The sequence below is a fragment of the Equus quagga genome, chromosome 1 (assembly GCF_021613505.1).
Source record: "Equus quagga isolate Etosha38 chromosome 1, UCLA_HA_Equagga_1.0, whole genome shotgun sequence".
Lineage (NCBI taxonomy): Eukaryota > Metazoa > Chordata > Mammalia > Perissodactyla > Equidae > Equus > Equus quagga.
This window is the reverse complement of record NC_060267.1, coordinates 185,756,798-185,774,914: the sequence shown is the minus strand read 5'-3', so window position 1 is coordinate 185,774,914 and position 18,117 is coordinate 185,756,798. Positions and strand designations below refer to the sequence as shown.

Below are 18,117 nucleotides of genomic sequence, written 5' to 3'. Positions count from 1 at the left end.
CCGTCGCTGTGTCTTGAGAGTCCTGCTCGCGCTGCTCTTTCCCCGGACTCCCAGCTGGTCCTTTCCTTTCCCTCTTCCTTTGGTCTGAATCCGTTCAGTCAGTGAGCGCCTCAGAAGGAAACCGTGTCTGTGGCGCTCCGTCTGGGCCTGACTCTGGTGGAGCTGAGGTGGAGTCAGAGCCTGTGTCCTTGTCCCCTGGTGGCAGGGAGCAGCGTGTCCTGAGCCTTGCGACCTCCACGACCTCTGGATCCTCTGGCAGTCCTTTCTCCCCGCTCCACAAGGGTATCTTTTTCTGTCTGCAGGTTTTCTTGCCTTTGGTGTTGATTCTTTCTTCAAATGGTGACAGTTATAAAAAGTCTAAATTAATTTCTCCTGTGAGAACAGGAGACACTGTCACTGGCCTAGCAGGTGAACAGCACGTTCTTGGGCTCACTGCCCACGGCTCAGAGAGGCGCAGGCAGTGGTTTAGTGGAGTTAAATGTGCATTTGGTTTAGAGCAGTAGAGTTTCTGATAAAGGCCTTGGGAAAGCATAATTGTATTAGCTTAGTGGGAATAATATTTACTCCTACTTGGCTCTTGAAATTTAGCTGTTTTTGTCTTTTGTGTGTGGGTTTGTTTTTAACCACAAAATGAGCAGTAGATAATGAATTCGTGGCTTATCCTAATGCAGAGCAACTTGATGATAACGCAGCGTGCATATTTATGTCGAGGGATAGGGAAAACAGTGGTGCTGGCCACAGGGCTCCACCATCTGAATGTGGCTCGTCAGAAAGACTGTGATCTTGGGACTGGCCTGGTGGGGCAGTGGTTAAGTTTGCGCACTCTGTTTCAGCGGCCTGGGGTTCGCTGGTTTGGATCCCGGGTGCGGACCTATGCACCGCTTGTCAAGCTGTGCTGTGGCAGCTGTCCCATATATAAAGTGGAGGAAGATGGGCACGGACGTTAGCTCAGGGCCAAACTTCCTCAGAAAAAAAAAAGAAAAAGGCTGTGATATTGTCTGCTCTCATGTTCAAAGCATGTCCACCACAATCTGCAGAGGTCTTGCTTAGCATCTCAGGACGTGTAAACTGTGTTATGTCAATATGTCAATAAAATATGTATGATAAGGAGAAAGTCAAGATGAGGGGATTCTTCAGCTTGAACCTGTAATTCCCTGCTCCCTTTGCCTCTGCCTGAGTTTGTGACTGTTCAAGTTCCCACCCTGGAGGGGGGAACCGTCAGTCATTTGGCCATGTTTAATATCCAAGTGTGCACAACCGAAGGACAAGGGGCCCTGGGAGACTGTGTGCACTGAACACGCACCGTCCGCATACAGTTCAGGCCCAGTTGGCCCAGCAAGACGATAGTCAGCCCCTGGTTTCAAGGGCCGTGTCCCCCCGGGGCGGGGGGCAGACACACTTGGCTCATTGCTATGCATGCTGGAGTGAAACCGAAGCTCCGCGCAGGTCTGGATCTTCCCTAGACTGCCGTCTTTCAGTGGGTCCAGAAGCCGCAGGGGAGGTCATTTGGGGTGGGGAGTGGGTGTTTGGTGGGGGTGTGGGTGTGGTGGGAGCATTGAAGACTGTGTCTACAATGAGAGATGGGATGGGAGAAAAGGGTGGAGGTGGGGCATTTGGACGTTGACCCCATCATGACCCCAAACTTGCAGCTTCCTCGGCCCTGGGTTGACCACCCTGATGAAAGTCCAAGCAGAAACTTTACTATCTGCTTCCTGGTCTTTTACCTCAGTATTTTTCCATTATTTATAAACCTGGTGAGCTTGATGATTGTGCCAAAGCTTTATTTCTTTATAATGCTCTTTCGAGCTCTTTCTCCATTATTTTCTTTTTCCAACAGATTTTGACTGATTCCATAAATCTATTTAAATTAATTTTAAAACTCAGTTTTTCTTTTTTGGAACTGGATTTTTTCCTTCATTTTCTTGGACCTTGAATCCAATCAGTTAATACGTATTTCACATGTTGCCTTTGAGAGGAATACCTTCAATGACTGTCTCCCTGTTGCCAGAATAAGTTACATAGATAGTTTTATTTATCCATGACTGTCTACATCTTTGGCAAAGATATTCGTTTGACTCACGCACCTAAAACATAATTTACCTGCCTGCCCTCTTCGTGCTCCCAGATGGACACGGATGAGTGAGGTGATTGAATTCTTGGAGAATGTGGGATGCACAAATAAGCAGTTCTCCTAGTAAGATGCACAGCTCTGATTTGGCCCCAAATGGGAAGAGTCCTGAGAATGGAATTACTGTGTCTTGCTTGGTCAGGAGCTCACCCGCTTTGCCCTGCCTGTGTCCCTGGGTTGACCTGGTACAGCTGGACATGTTATAAGGTCTAGTATGAGTGGTGTTTTCTTTGCTGTACTCACGTTTCTTTTTTCTTTATTAAACACTGCCAGGAAGCACAGGAAATGTGCTGTCATTCAGTGAAACAAGAGCACATCAGGTTGTTCAGCAGAAGGCAGAGCAGTTCATGGTTTACAACCAGAAGCAGCTCACAAGGGTTTACCCCTCCGCCTACCGCATTGATTCCAGCAACTTCAACCCTCTGCCCTACTGGAGCACGGGCTGCCAGCTGGGTGCGTATGCCTCGCGGAGCAGCAGTTCTTTGCGTGTTGTGGCTCTGTGCTGCGTCTCCCTAATCCTCTCCCACTTTGACCTTGTGCAGTGGCCCTGAACTACCAGTCTGAAGGGCGGATGATGCAGCTAAATCGAGCCAAATTCAAAACCAACGGCAACTGTGGCTACGTCCTCAAACCCCAGCAGATGTGCAAAGGTGTGTGCTGGCTTCACAGCCCTGTGTCTGAGAGCAGGAGGCGGCTCTTGAAGGAGCTCTCTGGAGAGTGCGACACCCGGTGTTTGCAACATGATTTTTTAAAAGAAGGAGGCTGAGATGTTGGAGTGTAAATTAGAACTTGTCACACTATTGCACGTTTTGAGCATGACATCTGGGACGTTCTCTTTTGCGGTTATGCCTGTGAAGAGGGGCCTGGGTAGCAGGGGACTGTCATCTGGAATCTGTGCCCAGCATGATGTTCATGGGGCGTAACTCGTAAACTGCATGGCGTGAGGCCTGTGCACAGGAGCTCTCTCAGGGAAAGTGAGTCTGAAACCAGCCGAAAACTTAAAATCCCCCGAAACGACACCCTCAGCTGTGTCAGTCAGTGTGGGCCCGTGACAGAACAGCTAGCAAAGAGAAAAGATAGTGCCGTTTTAGGGCAAAACACTTTCTCTTGGTTCTGCTCATTAAAATCCTTTTACAATTTTCCAAATTGTGTTTTTAACAATTCAGATGACGACATGTCTTCAGCGTTTCACATCTTGCATGTCTCCTTGCTCGACTGTTCACTCAGTGGCAGGTCTTCCTGTTGGTTGTCTTCAGTCTCCCCCAAGATAGTTTAGGTTAGAAAATTATTTGAATCTGAGCAACCACTCTGCTTCTCTGTTCTGTTGACATTCACGTAAAATGTCCTTGTCCCCCATGCCGTGGCGATGACTGTGTGGCAGACATCTGCTCTAAATGGGCCATTCCTTGGCCTCTGGGAGCTTGGGTCCTAACGAGAACCACTGCGTGGAGGTGCCAGCTGGCACTGTCTTCAGGCAGAAGCCATGCCGATGGTTGGGTGACCATGTCTTTGCTCTGAGAGACACTAGGAATTCAGCACTTGCCGTTTCTTTGCTCTGCAAGCTTATGGGGCTCCTGCGTGTGTGTGTGTGTTTCTCACGCTGCCAGTCAGAGTTTAACCTTGGCTTTACTTGGCTTAGGTACTTTCAACCCTTTCTCTGGTGATCCGCTTCCCGCCAACCCCAAGAAGCAGCTCGTCCTGAAGGTGATCAGTGGGCAGCAGCTCCCCAAACCCCCAGACTCCATGTTTGGGGACCGAGGCGAGGTAAGCGCGTGTGACCAAGGGCGCTAGGTGATTATTTCCTGGTTTCCATTTTGTCTAAAGTGTCTTGAGGGCTCTGTGTGTGCGTGCATATGTGTGTGCACATGTGTGCGTGCGTACATGTGTGAGTGTGCGTGTGTGTGTGCGTGCGTGTATGCATATGTTCATAACGAGTACTGACTGCAGCTCACAAGTACTGACTGATGTATTTCGAAGCCCATGTGGCTCCTCGTGGGGGGCAGTGTGCCATCCGTTTCAAGGGCTGCGTGCACACAGTCCCACTCACAGTGCAAGGCCAACACAGGCAGGGCTAAAGTCGAGGTGCAGAGAACCGTTTAGGTGTTAGTAGGAACACTGCATCCCTCACCCCCTGTGACCTCGCCTCCACTGCACATTGGCCACCCCTTGGCCCCATGCTCGCTCGTCACCTCAGCTGCAGCCTGATGTTGGGGTGTCTCCTCTGTGGCACAGCCTCCTCTCCTCCCGAGCTTTCACCTGTCACCCCCATCACACCTGCTCTCAGCCTTCTTGGCCCCCGTTTCTCCCTGACTGTCGGCCCCTCCTGTGCTCACATCCTTCCTGTCAAGAGTATCCCTCGCTTCAGCTCTGTGCCACTCCCACCTGTCAGCTGAGATTTCTGGATCTTCAGTGTTGATGGGAGCCAGTCAGTCTGCAGTCTGATGCCACCACAGGTTCCGTCTCAGATCTCGGCCCACCGTGGTGCTCCCCTGCTTGCAGTCACGTTCTCCACGGTGGCTGTGTGCAGCTCCTCTCTCCTCAAGCATTTGCTCTCAGCTCTTCTCTCTCGTCTTCAGTAGATGCACTGTGTCCTCCTCCTTAGGAAGCAGGTGCTGCAGATGGGACCATGTATCCATCTCTGCTGCCTCCAGCCTCGTCCAAACCCCTGTCCCCTGGTGTCTGGTCCGCTGCAGTGGCCCTCGCTGCCTGGCCTCCCTCCGCCACTCTGTTCTCTTCTCAGCAGCAGGAAGGATTGTCTTGGGAGTGTCAGGATGTTTATCCTTTCTTCTTTTTTCCATCCTTTTCTAATTGAAGTATAATTGACGTACAATATTATAATAGTTGCAGGTATACAACGTGGTGATTTGACATTTTTTTTTTTTTAAAAGATTTTATTTTTCCTTTTTCTCCCCAAAGCCCCCCAGTACATAGTTGTATATTCTTCGTTGTGGGTCCTTCTAGTTGTGGCATGTGGGACGCTGCCTCAGCGTGGTTTGATGAGCAGTGCCATGTCCGCGCCCAGGATTCGAACCAACGAAACACTGGGCCGCCTGCAGCGGAGCGCACGAACTTAACCACTTGGCCACGGGGCCAGCCCCATGATTTGACATTTTTATACATTATGAAATTGCTATGTCATGCTTTAGTCAGGCTAACGAAAATAAAGATACAGTTTTGTCTTTTTATTATTATTATTTTTTCGCTGAGGAAGATTAACCCTGAGCTAACTTCTGTGCAATCTTCCTCTGTTTTGTATGTGGGATGCCATCTCAGTGTGGCTTGATGAGTGGTGCATAGGTCTGCGCCCAGGATCCAAACTGGCAAACCCCGGGCCGCCAAAGTAGAGTGTGCACTTAACCACTAGGCCACGGGACTGGCCCCAAGATACAGTTTGTTCCCCTGTCCGGCTCCCTGAGTGCTCAGCCTGTGACCTCATGTTGTTCATATCTCTGAGAATGAAATAATAGTTTTTCTTGCTCCCAACCAGAAAATTGTCGTCTTTAATTTCACTCTTTCTTTGCCCTCCTGGGACTTCTTCCTCCCAAATCTCTCCCTGTCTCGCTTGCACTGTCCAGTTCCACCTCTGGCATCTTGCCCAGATTGCAATGTGATGGTGGATACACTGCTGTCTGGGTTTGTTGCTGAGAAGACGGAGGCACAGATGGCCACACCACTTGCCGAGGTCGGCTCAGGAGCCACGTCTGAAACAGGAAGTGCTCTTCAAGCCTGTAGGCATCTTGAATTCCTTCAGGAGAGAAATCATATTCTTTAGCTGCCCCAAAGGTCTGAGATTCCCAGTGGTCCGTCTTTACCACAGGCTTCTGTTCAAGGGAAAGACTTCTAGCACAAAGTCGTTAACTGAGAGCGAGTAAACTTTGCCATGGTTAGTTGTGTCTGTCCACCTAATTGTCTTAACATGTTTCCCATTGTCCCTCCAGGTCTTATTCCCTGAAACTTTCCCCAAATTCTGTATTCTCCTTACTCTCCATGCTTCTAAAAATGTCCCTTCTCAAGCTTCGTAACTCTCTCTTTTAGACTTTTAGACCAGCTCTTTCCAGATTCTTTAGGTTTTTAGTCCTTCATTGCTTATTATCCAGAACTTGCACAACAAACAAGAGATTATGGGTGACCAACAAGTGGGACTCTCCCCAAGAGGAGAGGGCTGAGGGGGATGGGGAGACTAAACACTCACGTCGTTTCTTTCGATTCCTTTTTAATCTTTTTTATTTTTTGCTACTTTTAAAGTTACATTATAGTAACAATTGATTTAAATACATTAAAGTGCACAAGTCAAGTGTGGACATCTTGATTAATTATTATGCAACCCAGGTCAAGACAAAACATACGAGAACCCCCAGGAACCTTCCATCCTCCTCCCAGTAAATATGTGCTCCCAGCCCCCCAGGCAGACACCAGCCTTCACGACAGACTCGTTTTGTCTGTCTCAGGCTTTGTGTAAGTGGACTCTTCAGCACATTCTTTAATGTCTGGATTCCTCGACATTATGTCTGTTCTTTTTCATTGTTGTACAGTATTCATTCAGTGAACATTCCCCAGTCCATCCATTCTGCTCTTGGGAGACATTTGCGTTGTTTCCTGTGTGTGATGATTGTGAACACGGCTGCTCTGAGCTTGGACAGACGCTGCCATTTCTGTGGGTGTGTACCTTGAACTAGGTTCTGGGCTCGTTACGTGTAGTTTGTGGAGCATTAGTAAATATTGGCAAGCAAAAAGTTGATCTTTTCTTTCATTCCTGTTCATATATGTGAGTCTGTTGCACCTGGTACAGCTTCTCTTTCTTAGTAAGCATCTAATAAAAGGGTTGCTGTTGAAATGTGGACATTTTAGCCAATATTGTCAAATTAATTAACACGTATGTAGAAATGCATCCGTTGTAATAATACTCTCTATTTGCATAGATCATCGATCCGTTTGTTGAAGTTGAAATTATTGGATTGCCAGTGGATTGTTGCAAAGATCAAACCCGTGTAGTGGATGACAATGGTAAGGTGCTAGTCTGTGTTATTTATAATCAGAATGCTGTGGAAATAGAACCTGCACTGAAAAATGTGTCTATGTGAAGGAGAAGCAAATCCCTAACCCATCACTGCCGTTGGAGTTGCTGTCGGGGTCCTGCCAGCACGTGAGACTCAGTAATGTGGGGCTGAGCATGTGCTGGTGGATGTTGTCACCATGATTCTGAAGACTTTTGCTTTTGAAGCAAAGTTTTTTTCTCTTGAAAAAGAATGAGTGATATTTTAAAGGCTGGGTTAAAACTTCCCCCAGGAAAGTGCCTACACTGTTTTATATCATGTTCTCATTCAAGAGCCTGCATCTTGATGATCGCATTTTTTCTGGAGCGTGTGAAACTCCAAAGGCAAGCATGGCTCTAGCAGGTCGACTTCCTGAATATGCCCCTGGGGCAGACGGGCAGCATTCTGGCTGTATTTTGGTTCCATGTAAAAAGTTTCACCCAAGCCTCCTGTCTTTTCTCGGTAGTCTTCTAAAATTGTGCTTGTTCATACATGTGACAAACCTGTTCTTCTCAATCTCTCATCATCAGTGCTCTAGAATAAATCCAAACCTTAATCCTCAAAATGTTTGAGAGGGCACATGTTCATAAAGAGACCTTAGGAGGAGTTTCTCTAAGTGCTCTTTTAAGCAAAGGAATCGGGGTTCAGGAGCACAGTCACAGGCCACATGATGATGTTTCGGTCAGCGATGGACCACAGGTAGGACGGTGGCCCTGTAAGACGAGTGCCCTGTGGCCCAGGTGTGCAGTGGCTACACCAGCTAGGTTTGATAGGTGCTCCCTGTGACGTCTGCACGATGAAATCGCGTAACAGCGCATTTCTGATGCGTGCTGCAGTGTGAGCCTGCTGCTTAGGGGGTAACAGGCTTAAAGAAGGCAAACTTCCAGTGCTGCGTTTTCCTACCCTTGCTCGGTGGATCCTTTTAGTCTCAGAAGTAATTTAGAGGTCATCACTGAGTTGACAAAAAGATAATAATCCCTTCTTGTTCAGGAGGGACATCCAGTGATTTTATCTGTAATGATTTCATTAGCTGAGGTGTTTAACAGGGTTATGTGGCTGATGCCCCCTGAGTGCCTTTATCAATAAACCTTATCTTCATTTTAGAAAGGAGAAAGAAACATATAGAGCACTTGAATTTTTATCAGTTTATATAACTATTTTCTCTGAATTTTACCCAGAAATAAGTGTATTTTTGCCTTTTAGAATTTGAATGGAATTTTATACCTTTCTATTTATTTTCAGTAGCCATGAAAATATATCATCTTTCATGTATTAGGGTCTTGTTTCCTGAGAAGCCACTGAGATCGACGGTGCCGTCTGATTAGGCTCTGTTGCTAATGGTGTGACCTTGGGCGCATCATTTTCTCTGAGCGTCAATTTTCTCAAATATAAAATGAGTTATAAATACTTATCTTTCCTGCTTTAAGAAAAGAGCATGTGTTATTTGTATAATTTTAAACAGATGTATATTTCTGAAAGCCAGTAATAGATATTTTTTATTAATCAGAAAAAAACAAAAGCCGTGCCCGCCCTCTTGAGGTCTGTCCAAGGGTGGACAGAAGGGTGTGCGTGCGGTGGCTTGCAGGCCTGTGCGGCACCGTGCGAAGTGCTCACAGTGACTCTGCCACAGCTGGTCGTGGTATGCGAGAAGCTGATTCTAGGGGGGGCATCGTTCTTGATTGTTTTTGCTGACACATGATTCTTAGACCACAACTGTAGGTACTTTTCACCGCACTGAGTCATTCTGAATCTGAATCTGAGGGCTTTCTCTGCAGTGCGGTTTTGCATTAAGGATCATTAGAGATGTAATAATTGACAGGCGCTTTTCTTACTAGCTGTTTCCTGGCAATGGAGTGAGTCCAAGGTTTTATTTCAGTAGCATGTGCTGGGACAGCCCATTGTCTCCGCGTGTTTAAACACCATTGTGGGCCGTTTTCCCTGTCCCTTTCGCCAGTGTTGCTGCTGGTTCATGTTTAGCCAGGCTGTTTGCTTTCATGATTTTTTTTTTCCTGTCTCTCCAAGGATTTAACCCAATGTGGGAAGAAACCTTGACGTTTACAGTCCACATGCCAGAAATAGCTTTGGTCCGGTTCCTCGTGTGGGATCATGACCCTATAGGACGAGACTTCGTTGGGCAAAGAACTGTGACCTTCAGCAGCTTAGTGCCTGGTGGGTACGGCTGCCCCGCTCCCCAGACTGACCATTCCTTTTTCTTGGGCAGAGTTAAAACATGGCGTGCATGACAGTTGATGCTCAGCGTGTGTGACACACAACACTTGGCGATGATCATGTGCGTGTTGACGTGCTCTATGAAATGGAAAGCCTGTGGGGTCAGATACTCAGTCCTGTTGCCCCCATGGGAAAGCCACCCACGGTTCAGTGAAAGGAAACTGCCTCTCTCCCACCAGGCTACCGGCACGTCTACCTTGAAGGACTGACAGAAGCATCCATATTTGTGCACATCACCATCAATGACATCTGCGGAAAGGTGAGGAGGGAAGAGGCTCGAAGCCACCTGCAGCAATATGTGGTCCTTATTTTGACTAATTGCATAAAAGGCATGTGCCTCTCCACAAGCTGTTCTTTATCAGAAACCGGCTCCCCTGGGAAGCCAGCCAGCCCTGTGCTGCCCCCGCTCAGGCTGGGCCCCTGTGCCCCTCCGTCATCGGGGCTGTGTCCTCTTCCTTCCACCTAGGGGCCTCTCTGGGCTCTAGGAAAATTGAGCAAACTAGGATTCTCTCAGGCAATCATTTGTTTGGCTAAAACAATGAAGATACAGTTAAGCTTTGATTTTATTTTAATCGTTGAAAAGACCCAGCAACCTGCCAGTTATAGACAGGAAGCTTCCATCCAGTGCCATTGTATTTAACTGAAACCTAAAGTCAGGAATGAATTTATAGCTGCCCACAGGACTTGAAAGAAGGGACCACAGAAATGTCCTCCGGTCCCTGATGCGGCTGCCTTCCCGGGAGAGCTCAGGCCTGTCTGCAGATCGTAGCTGTTCTCTGGTCGGGCCTAGTTACTGGGGCCACTGGGATGAGTATTCAGGACCAGACAGGATGTGGAGAGGCTGAGAGCAGTGAGCAGGACCCGGGATGTCCAGGGCTCTTTGTCAAGGAGCCCACCGAGCCCACAGCTCCTCCTGCAGAGGGATCCGAGTGCTGTGTCCTTGGCTTCCTCGGCTGGACCGTGGGATAGAAAGGTTGCCTGGCGCACATGGTGAACTGCAGAAATGTTGGCTGCTGTCACTGTGACCACACGCTGCCTGCCAGGGAGCGGCTGGTCCAGCCTGACCAGGCCGGGTCCATCCCCCATCAGTGGGGTGGTGCGGAGGCCCATCTCCCACCGAGGGAGCTTCCACTTGGCGCCTGCTGTGCTGCCTGTTAGGAGCTCCCTCTGGCCTGAATTCACACAAATGAGAGTGATCGAGAAATGGTCCTTGAATTTCTAGGAATCCCAGGTTTTCTAAGGGGTATCTGCAGCATTTCTTGTGCTTGAGGGAAACAGGAAAATTCAGAATTTGTTTAAAACTTGAGCCAGAAATAAAACTTGAAAAAGGAAGTCCATGTTCTCCCTCCTACATAAATGTCCAGGCGTGCGTCCCATTGTTTGTTCTCTCAAGGTCTGTTTGGGTTGAGGATCATGAGCCACAGCATGCAGTGAGGAGCCTGTGCCTGTGTCGAGGTGGAGGAAAGGGTCAGGGAGCGAATGCGTTTCTCCCTTGTTTTTCTGACACCCCGTCTGGAACAGGCCCAAACAGTGTTCTGTGTGTTCTGCTTTCCTTGCAGTGGAGCCCTTTAATCCTCAACCCCAGTTATACCATCTTGCACTTTCTAGGAGCCACCAAGGTAGTGACCGCGTGCGGCTCTGGCCCGGCCGTCCCCTGCTGTGCAGCCTGGCGGCATGCCTGCTCACCCTCCCACTCGCCTTCCTAATCACCTTCCCACGTGCCCCTGCCTGCAGGTGGCTGCTCAGGGGAGCTGTCCCAGTGTGCCGTCGCTGCGGGCGGGGAGCTTGGGGAGAGCTTGGCTGCGAGGAGGGAGGCAGCCTCCTCACAGGGGCTGGCAGGACTTGCATGCGTCGTCATCATGCTGTGAGCGGCTGCTTGCTTGGTGTGAACATTCTTCAGTGGCTGTGGAGTGTGTTTCGTGTCCATTTTTCACGGAGATGTCATTTAAAAGGCAAGTTGCTGACCCTGCGGCATCCACCTAAGTTGTGTTCGGTCCTCTGTGTCCACAGAGCAGGCAGCTGCAAGGCCTGAAGGGCCTGTTCCACAAGAACACCCGGCTCGCTGCCTCTGATAGCAACCCCCATAGCATGCGGAAGCGGTCACTCGGGGACAGGATTCTGCGACGCACAGCCAGCGCTCCAGCCAAAGGCAGGAAAAAGAGCAAAACAGGCTTCCAGGAGATGGTGGAGATAAAGGATTCCGTATGTGAACCTGCAAGGGAGCCTGACGGGGTCCTGAGGAGGACGGCGCGGAGTCTGCAGGCGCGCCCTGTGTCCATGCCTGTCGGCAGGACCCTGCTGGGGGCCTGGCCACCCGCGCCCGCAGTGGCCGAGGCTGCTGAAGGGAAGGAGAGCCCTCCGGGTAAGACACCTTGAGTTCCTCTGAGGATAAACTGTACAGCCGCACTCAGGTCCCTGGTTACCATTATGACCTGGTCAATGTTTTGTAGGCAAAGGAAAATATACCGAAAAGTTATAATTTTTAAGGTTTTCTTTAGGACCCAATTGCAGGCTTTGGAGAGAGGGTGGTCCAGAGCAATTTCCTGGTCACCTAGCGCTGGACAATAGCCTAGCTATCTGACACTGACGGAGAGGGATGAGGGGTCTCAGGTGCAATGGCCAGCACCTATGGGTCTGCAGGTGCGGTGGACGGAGGGTTGCTGTCCTGCTGCCCAGTGGGCACCATGTTTACTGAGTGCTCTGAGGGTGAATGAGATTCTGTTGACTCTTCTGAGGTTGAGTACAGCTGTTTCTATCCCCACCATGAGACACATTTCCGCGACTGGGAACGTGTGTGGAGAAGGAGGAGAAGCCAGATGTGAGAAGCAAACCCCTTGTCGCCTGAGAAGCCTTTGCTTCTCCAGAGGCAGCGCAGCAGTTCTGAGCCTCGCTCCCCTGATGCGGGGTGGTGTGGGGCGCAGGGGTCGCGCTCCTGTGCAGCTGTGGGCCGCTCAGGCTCAGGAATGGGTCCCCCTCCTGCTCCCCTAGTTTGAGCACAAGGCTTCACCTCATCAGGAGCTCGATAAAGAGCCACGCCTGCGTGCGGTGCCCCAGAGCTCCTGGCTCATGTGGGGGCTCCCCTGCTCTTCCAGGTAATTTAGCACCAAAAGGTGTCCATTTGATGTCTCTGCAACAAGTGTGTTCTAACTGGATCAGAATCCCTCAGACGAGTAGAATGCGATACAATTGTGTGCCACATAGTTGCATTTTTGTCAACCACGGGCTGCGTGTATGATGATGCTCCCATGAGATGAGCGCCGTGTCGCCCAGTGTGGCAGGCTGCCCGCCCAGGTGTGTGTGAGGACATGCTGTGATGCCCACACAGCAGCCAGGTCGCCTAATGACCCATTTCTCAGAATGTGTCCCATCCAGAGGTGACGCATGACTACTTGTTTCTTTTAGCAAAATTCTCCTTTTATCGTATGACCTAATTCCAGTGATCTCTTTTCTCACAAACGCCATTTTGCTTGTACTGATTTTTATTGTAAGTTATTCTAGGGAGAGAAACCAATTTTTGAATGGTTTATATGAAGGAGAAAAAGGGAGTTTAAAAGTTTGAAATTTTTGGGCCAGCCCAGTGGCACAGTGGTTAAGTTCGCATGTTCTGCTTCTGTGGCCTGGGGTTCCCCAGTTCAGATCCTGGGTGTGGACCTATGCACTGCTTGGCACGCCATGCTGTGGCAGGCAGTCCACATATAAAGTAGAGGAAGATGGGCACGGATGTTAGCTCAGGGCCAGTCTTCCTCAGCAAAAAGAGGAGGATTGGCGGCAGATGTTAGTTCAGGACTAATCTTCCTCAAAAAAAGTGAAAAAAAAGTTTCAAATTTTGCTAAGAGCAGTATCAAAGAAGAGATGAAATATACACTTTAAAATTTATTTTAAAACTCTATTTTTGGAGGAAATGCAGCTATATTCAATAGAAATTAGTTATGATTTATCCTATTAATGCCACAATTAAGATGTTAATATCACTGAGTTGAATTAGAAAGCAATATGGAGGCGATGGTTCTTTCCTCCCATTAAAAAGCAGTTATGCAAGTTGGTCATCCATGTATATACATATTTATATAAAACTTGTACATGTGGAGCATTACATAGCCATGCAATGATCCAAGTTAGAATATAGAAAAAATACTAAGAGGAGAAAATGCAGAATGCAAAGTTCTATCCATAATTCTATCCCTCTACAAAGCTTACAGTGTCTGCCTCTGAGTGGTAACATCATAGATATTTAATTTTTTTCCTTATAATTTCTGGGTTTATCAAATTTTTATGATTTTCTTTTAGTTAGAAAAGTAGTAAGTCAAGTTCTTCTTTCTTGTATCTCATGACTGAAACTATTAAAAAACTATGAAAATAATAAGGTCCAGAACACTTGATTGAACACCTAGTGTTGTTTTAGTACTGAAGCAAGCATGATGGGTACCCCAAATTACTGTGAAGCGTGTGTTTTTATAGTTTTCCTTACTGTGCCTGATATCTTACTGCCTCTTTTAGGGGAGAATGCAGTACGAAATTTGGGTATTAAAAATAGAAATATGTATGATTAACAGAAAATTAGATATTAGCAATGGCATAGAATTGGTGACCAATTCTTTATTTTTACATTTTAAAGTCAACAGATACTGAAATTTTAATACTTTTATTGTACTTGCCAATTTCTTTTAGAAATTAATTGGTTAAATTAGATCTTTTGCCAAAATGTCTTTCGAAATGATGATTGGTGGTTTTTTGCTAGTCCTGGTATCTCTGTGAAGTTTACAGTATCTTCTTACAGGTACCACAGCCCTTTGTTAACAGAGCTGTCTTGTTCTGTTTTGTTGCCATGCTTCTGTGTAGTACAATTCTGAATAGGACACAACGGAAGGTAATCTTCACTGTGAAGTGTGGTAACTCATTGACATGTTTTCACAATGAATATTACATCCTTGGCTGATGTAATAGACATTCAAAGGGAAGCTTCAGTGAAACCCCTATAAATATATTTACCATTTATTCATCACACAGACACTTTGTTGCGAATCTACACAATCCATGACTATTCTGTCACGATGTAACAGATCTACATTCTCATTTGTCTGTCTGAAGGCAAACGTGAGTGTGTGCACGTCGCCTAAAGTGTTGTTTGTTTCATCTGGCAGCAGGGAAGGACGGCGCAAGAGACGGGGCAGCAGGTATGAAAGACCCACGGCTTCCAAATTTCAGCAAAAAGCTGTCCTCTTCCTCCAGCGCTCTCCTCCCCAAGGACGTCGGCCTACGGGGCTCCCCTGTTTCCACTGCCAACATGTTGGTCCCAGGAGGGCAGTGGGCAGCGCCAGGCCCCGCGGGTGGGAGGGCCAGATCGCACGTGGCAGGGGACTGCCAGGAACACCAGAGCCCCAGCAAGTCGCTGTCCCCGAGGCAGCACTGGGCTCCGGATCCTGCACCTGAGCCGACACGAGATCCGTGCGCTGTGAGATTTAAGGAGCACGTGGATGCCCGGATTCCTGCGGAAGGGAGAAGCCTCCTTTCTCAGAGCAGTCTGGAGATTAAGGCCCTGGGCGGCACCTGGGACCCGGGCAGAGCCGCAGCATCCTTTTCTCTGTCTGACATCTCGGCGCTCTGCGCGGACGCGCCTGACTTACACTCCACCGCGATTCTGCAGGAGAGTGAGATTTCCCGTCTCATCGACGACGTCACTTTGACTAACGAGAACGAGCCGGGCAGTTCCATCTCGGCCTTGATTGGCCAGTTCGAGGAGACCAGCGACCAGGCCAGCCTCACAGTTGTTGCTCATCTTCACAGCACCCGTGTGAGGCCAGGCCGTCCTCCCCTGCCCGCCGCGGACCTGGAAATGCCCGTCAAGTGTGGCTTTCCCACGGGAAAACCCGAGTCACCCTTCCTGAGCTCGCCCCCTGCGCTGCTGCCATCCTCGAGTCCTGAGACGTGCGAACGCTCAGCGCGCCCAGGTGTCTGTGAAACTACCTGCACTCTTGCTTGGAAAACCAAGCTGGATGACGCCCCTCCTGGGAAGGCCAAGACCAGGGCCGTGGAAGGCAACCTGCCCCGGTCCTCGAGTACTTCTCACTGCTGGGGACCAAAAAGCCCCGCCCCTGGAGAGGCCCTGGAGACGGTGCAGGCGCGCAGCCTGGCCCCGGCCGCGGACTTGACGCTGGAAGGTGTAATCGCTGATCCCACTCTCTGTTTCAATTCTGCAGAGAGCAGTCTCGTGGAACTGGATGGAAACTCAGAAAACCTGTCTGTGACAGCCTGTGAGTCTAGGAGAGAGGGCACAAGTCACATTGCTTCTCCTTTAAAACTGAAGTACAGTCAGGATGCGGTGGGACATTTTCAAAGAGGCTTGAGAAACGGCTACTGTAAGGAGACTTTGCGCCCTCCTGTCCCTGAAATATTCAGCAGCATTCAGGATGTCAGAAATCAGGGTGTTTCTTGTCTAGCCCGTCAGGGTGCTGGTTCTGTGTATGACCATTTCTCAAATTCAGAAGCAAAAACAAACCCGACTTGTGTGCCCCTGTCCAGTGCTCCGGACGTGCATGCCCCTGCGCCCCCATGGTCCACACGCGCTCCTCTGCCTGCTATGAAGCTGCCCAGTCCTTGCAAGTCCAAAAGTCTGGGGGACCTAACGTCAGAAGACATCGCCTGCAGTTTCGAAAGCACGTACCAGTGCATCAGTAAGAGTTTTGTCGCGACGGGTGCCAGAGAGGAGGAGGGTGTGCGCGTGCCGACGGCGTCGTTGGGGCCGGTGGATGCCCTGACCCAGCAGCTGCGCCGGCTCGTGTCCTTCGACCAGGATGACGGCTGCCCGGCGTCATGTTCACAGCAGGACACCGGTCAGGTCCCCAGGGTGCTGGTCAGAAAGCTGTCCTCCAGAAGTCAGAGCAGGGTGCGCAACATTGCCAGTCGGGCCAGGGAACGGCAGGAGGCCGGCCGGCCCCGGGGCGCGGACCCCAGCGCTGCGGGCGGCGTGGTTCTGCGCACCAAGCGCGCGGCACCCGCACCCGCGGGGACCCGGCACTCCACGGGCTCCTATGTGGCCCACCTGCATCTGCCGGGCGCTCACCTGCCCGGCACCCACCTGCCTGGTGGCGATGGCAGGGGCCCCCCCGAGGGCGCGTGCGCCTGCGCAGCCCTGCGCTCCCGCCGGACCCACCGCTTTGGTTCCGATGATTCTTTTGTGCACACTGAGCCCAGCAGTGATGATAAACCAGAGATTTATTTTCTTTTGAGACTGTGAGTTACATAAAGCCGCATTGTCAATGTTTACAATGTATTCTATAGAGTTGTCACTTGTCAGTTTTTAGTAAATATGGCCCTTGGCTTTGAAACGGTTTTAAACTTGGTTTTGGTCTCCCTCTGACTCCACGTGTTGTTCCTGCCCCTGTGTTTGGGTACAGTGTCGGTGACATTTCCGTGTGCTGGGACCTCGCCCCCAGGTGTCAGCTCCACCAGCCTGGACCTTGTGCATGCGCAGAGTGAGGCTTAGACAGCCTGGTGGTGTGTGTTCCCCAAGACGCTCTTCTCTCTGTGCCCTCAGGCCGCAGTCACCATGTCATCGTTTTACCCTCTAACTGTTGAGTTAAGAGACTTTGCAAAGGACAAACGGATGAATTCTTTACTTTACAGCCATTTTCATCTTTCCTAGTTTTCCCTCTTTGTGAGAAGCCCAGATGCAATTTTTATAACTCAGTTACAACACGATTGAAGTAGTTACCTTACCTTTTAAGATTTCTATCTCCCCCTGAGAGATTGGTAGCTGCCCCCGCCCCACACACACACCCACATTTTAGAGTAGGCTGTGAGGATTTGAGGAAGAAAGGAAACTCTCTATATAAGGACAAAATTGTTTGTTTTCCGTAAGTTTTGTTACATATTTTTGCTAATGTCTTTGTATGTCACAAGAACACAGTTGCCAAGCTATTTGTTGTCCTTTTGAATTTTCTGATTATATTATAGACTGCAAACAATGGGTTTCAGAATGAGCGACTTCCTTCAGAAGCTAACAATGATGGTAGCACAAATTGAAAACTTCCCCAAAGCTTTCAAGAAAAAAAAGTCTCATAATAAAAGCCAAGTGAATAGATAATTAGGAAAAAAGCTTTTCCCTTCAGGGAGCCAAGTAATGTATTTTAGTATCAACATCCGTTATTTTCACTGTGAATCCATTTTTTATTGCATGTTCAGTTGTCCCTCTTTGCTTTTTTGTAACCTTAACTGCAATGATGTTCTTCTTGGAATTCATGGAAATATAATTAAAGCAGATTTTTAAACACTTGGTGAGTTTTTTCTTTCATATGATGACTGTTGAGTGAGGGACCCAGAGCATTCAGAAATATTTTCATCTTTTAAATTTATCTCTCTCAGTGTTTTCATTATGCTTTAAAGGCCATATTTGTAAGGTGACTTGAAAAGAAATCAAAAGTAGTGAGTTTCTTTGCCTTTGGTGTTGAATCGCTAGTTTAAGAAATAATCCTTCCAAATCCTGCCCAGGGTGGGGGTGTGTGGAGGCCCGTGGGGAAGGCAGGCAAGACACTTGTCAGATGGGCCTGCCTGCGGTCTCCTTGTGATGGGGAGGATGAGAGGGGAGCAATCAGGCCCTGGCTGCCCTCGGTCCCCCTCTATGCCTGGTTTACTGAGAGTGTTTTAATTAAGAATGGGTGCTGGATTTTGTCAAATGCTTTTTCTGCATCTGCTGATATGATCGTGTGATTTTTCTTCTTTAGCCTGTGG

The 18,117-nt window shown here is 48.9% G+C and overlaps 1 protein-coding gene across 21 annotated transcripts in view; it reads left to right on the top strand.

Moving 5' to 3' along the window:
- Positions 1–17,625, top strand: part of PLCH1 (phospholipase C eta 1) — a 210,713-nt gene extending 193,088 nt beyond the window's left edge. For 15 of the 21 annotated variants that reach the window (XM_046647044.1, XM_046647063.1, XM_046647133.1 and 12 more), the window contains 10 exons: positions 2,402–2,581; positions 2,671–2,778; positions 3,768–3,892; positions 6,661–6,786; positions 7,048–7,132; positions 9,184–9,330; positions 9,570–9,649; positions 10,950–11,009; positions 11,401–11,752; positions 14,532–17,625. In XM_046647044.1, the coding sequence (XP_046503000.1) occupies positions 2,402–2,581; positions 2,671–2,778; positions 3,768–3,892; positions 6,661–6,786; positions 7,048–7,132; positions 9,184–9,330; positions 9,570–9,649; positions 10,950–11,009; positions 11,401–11,752; positions 14,532–16,624 (3,356 nt within the window). In that variant the 3' untranslated portion in view covers positions 16,625–17,625. The remainder of the gene's footprint in view (positions 1–2,401; positions 2,582–2,670; positions 2,779–3,767; positions 3,893–6,660; positions 6,787–7,047; positions 7,133–9,183; positions 9,331–9,569; positions 9,650–10,949; positions 11,010–11,400; positions 11,753–14,531) is intronic. The other 6 variants (XM_046647149.1, XM_046647072.1, XM_046647157.1 and 3 more) reach the window with 4 other exon arrangements.
- Positions 17,626–18,117: the final 492 nt, after the last annotated feature.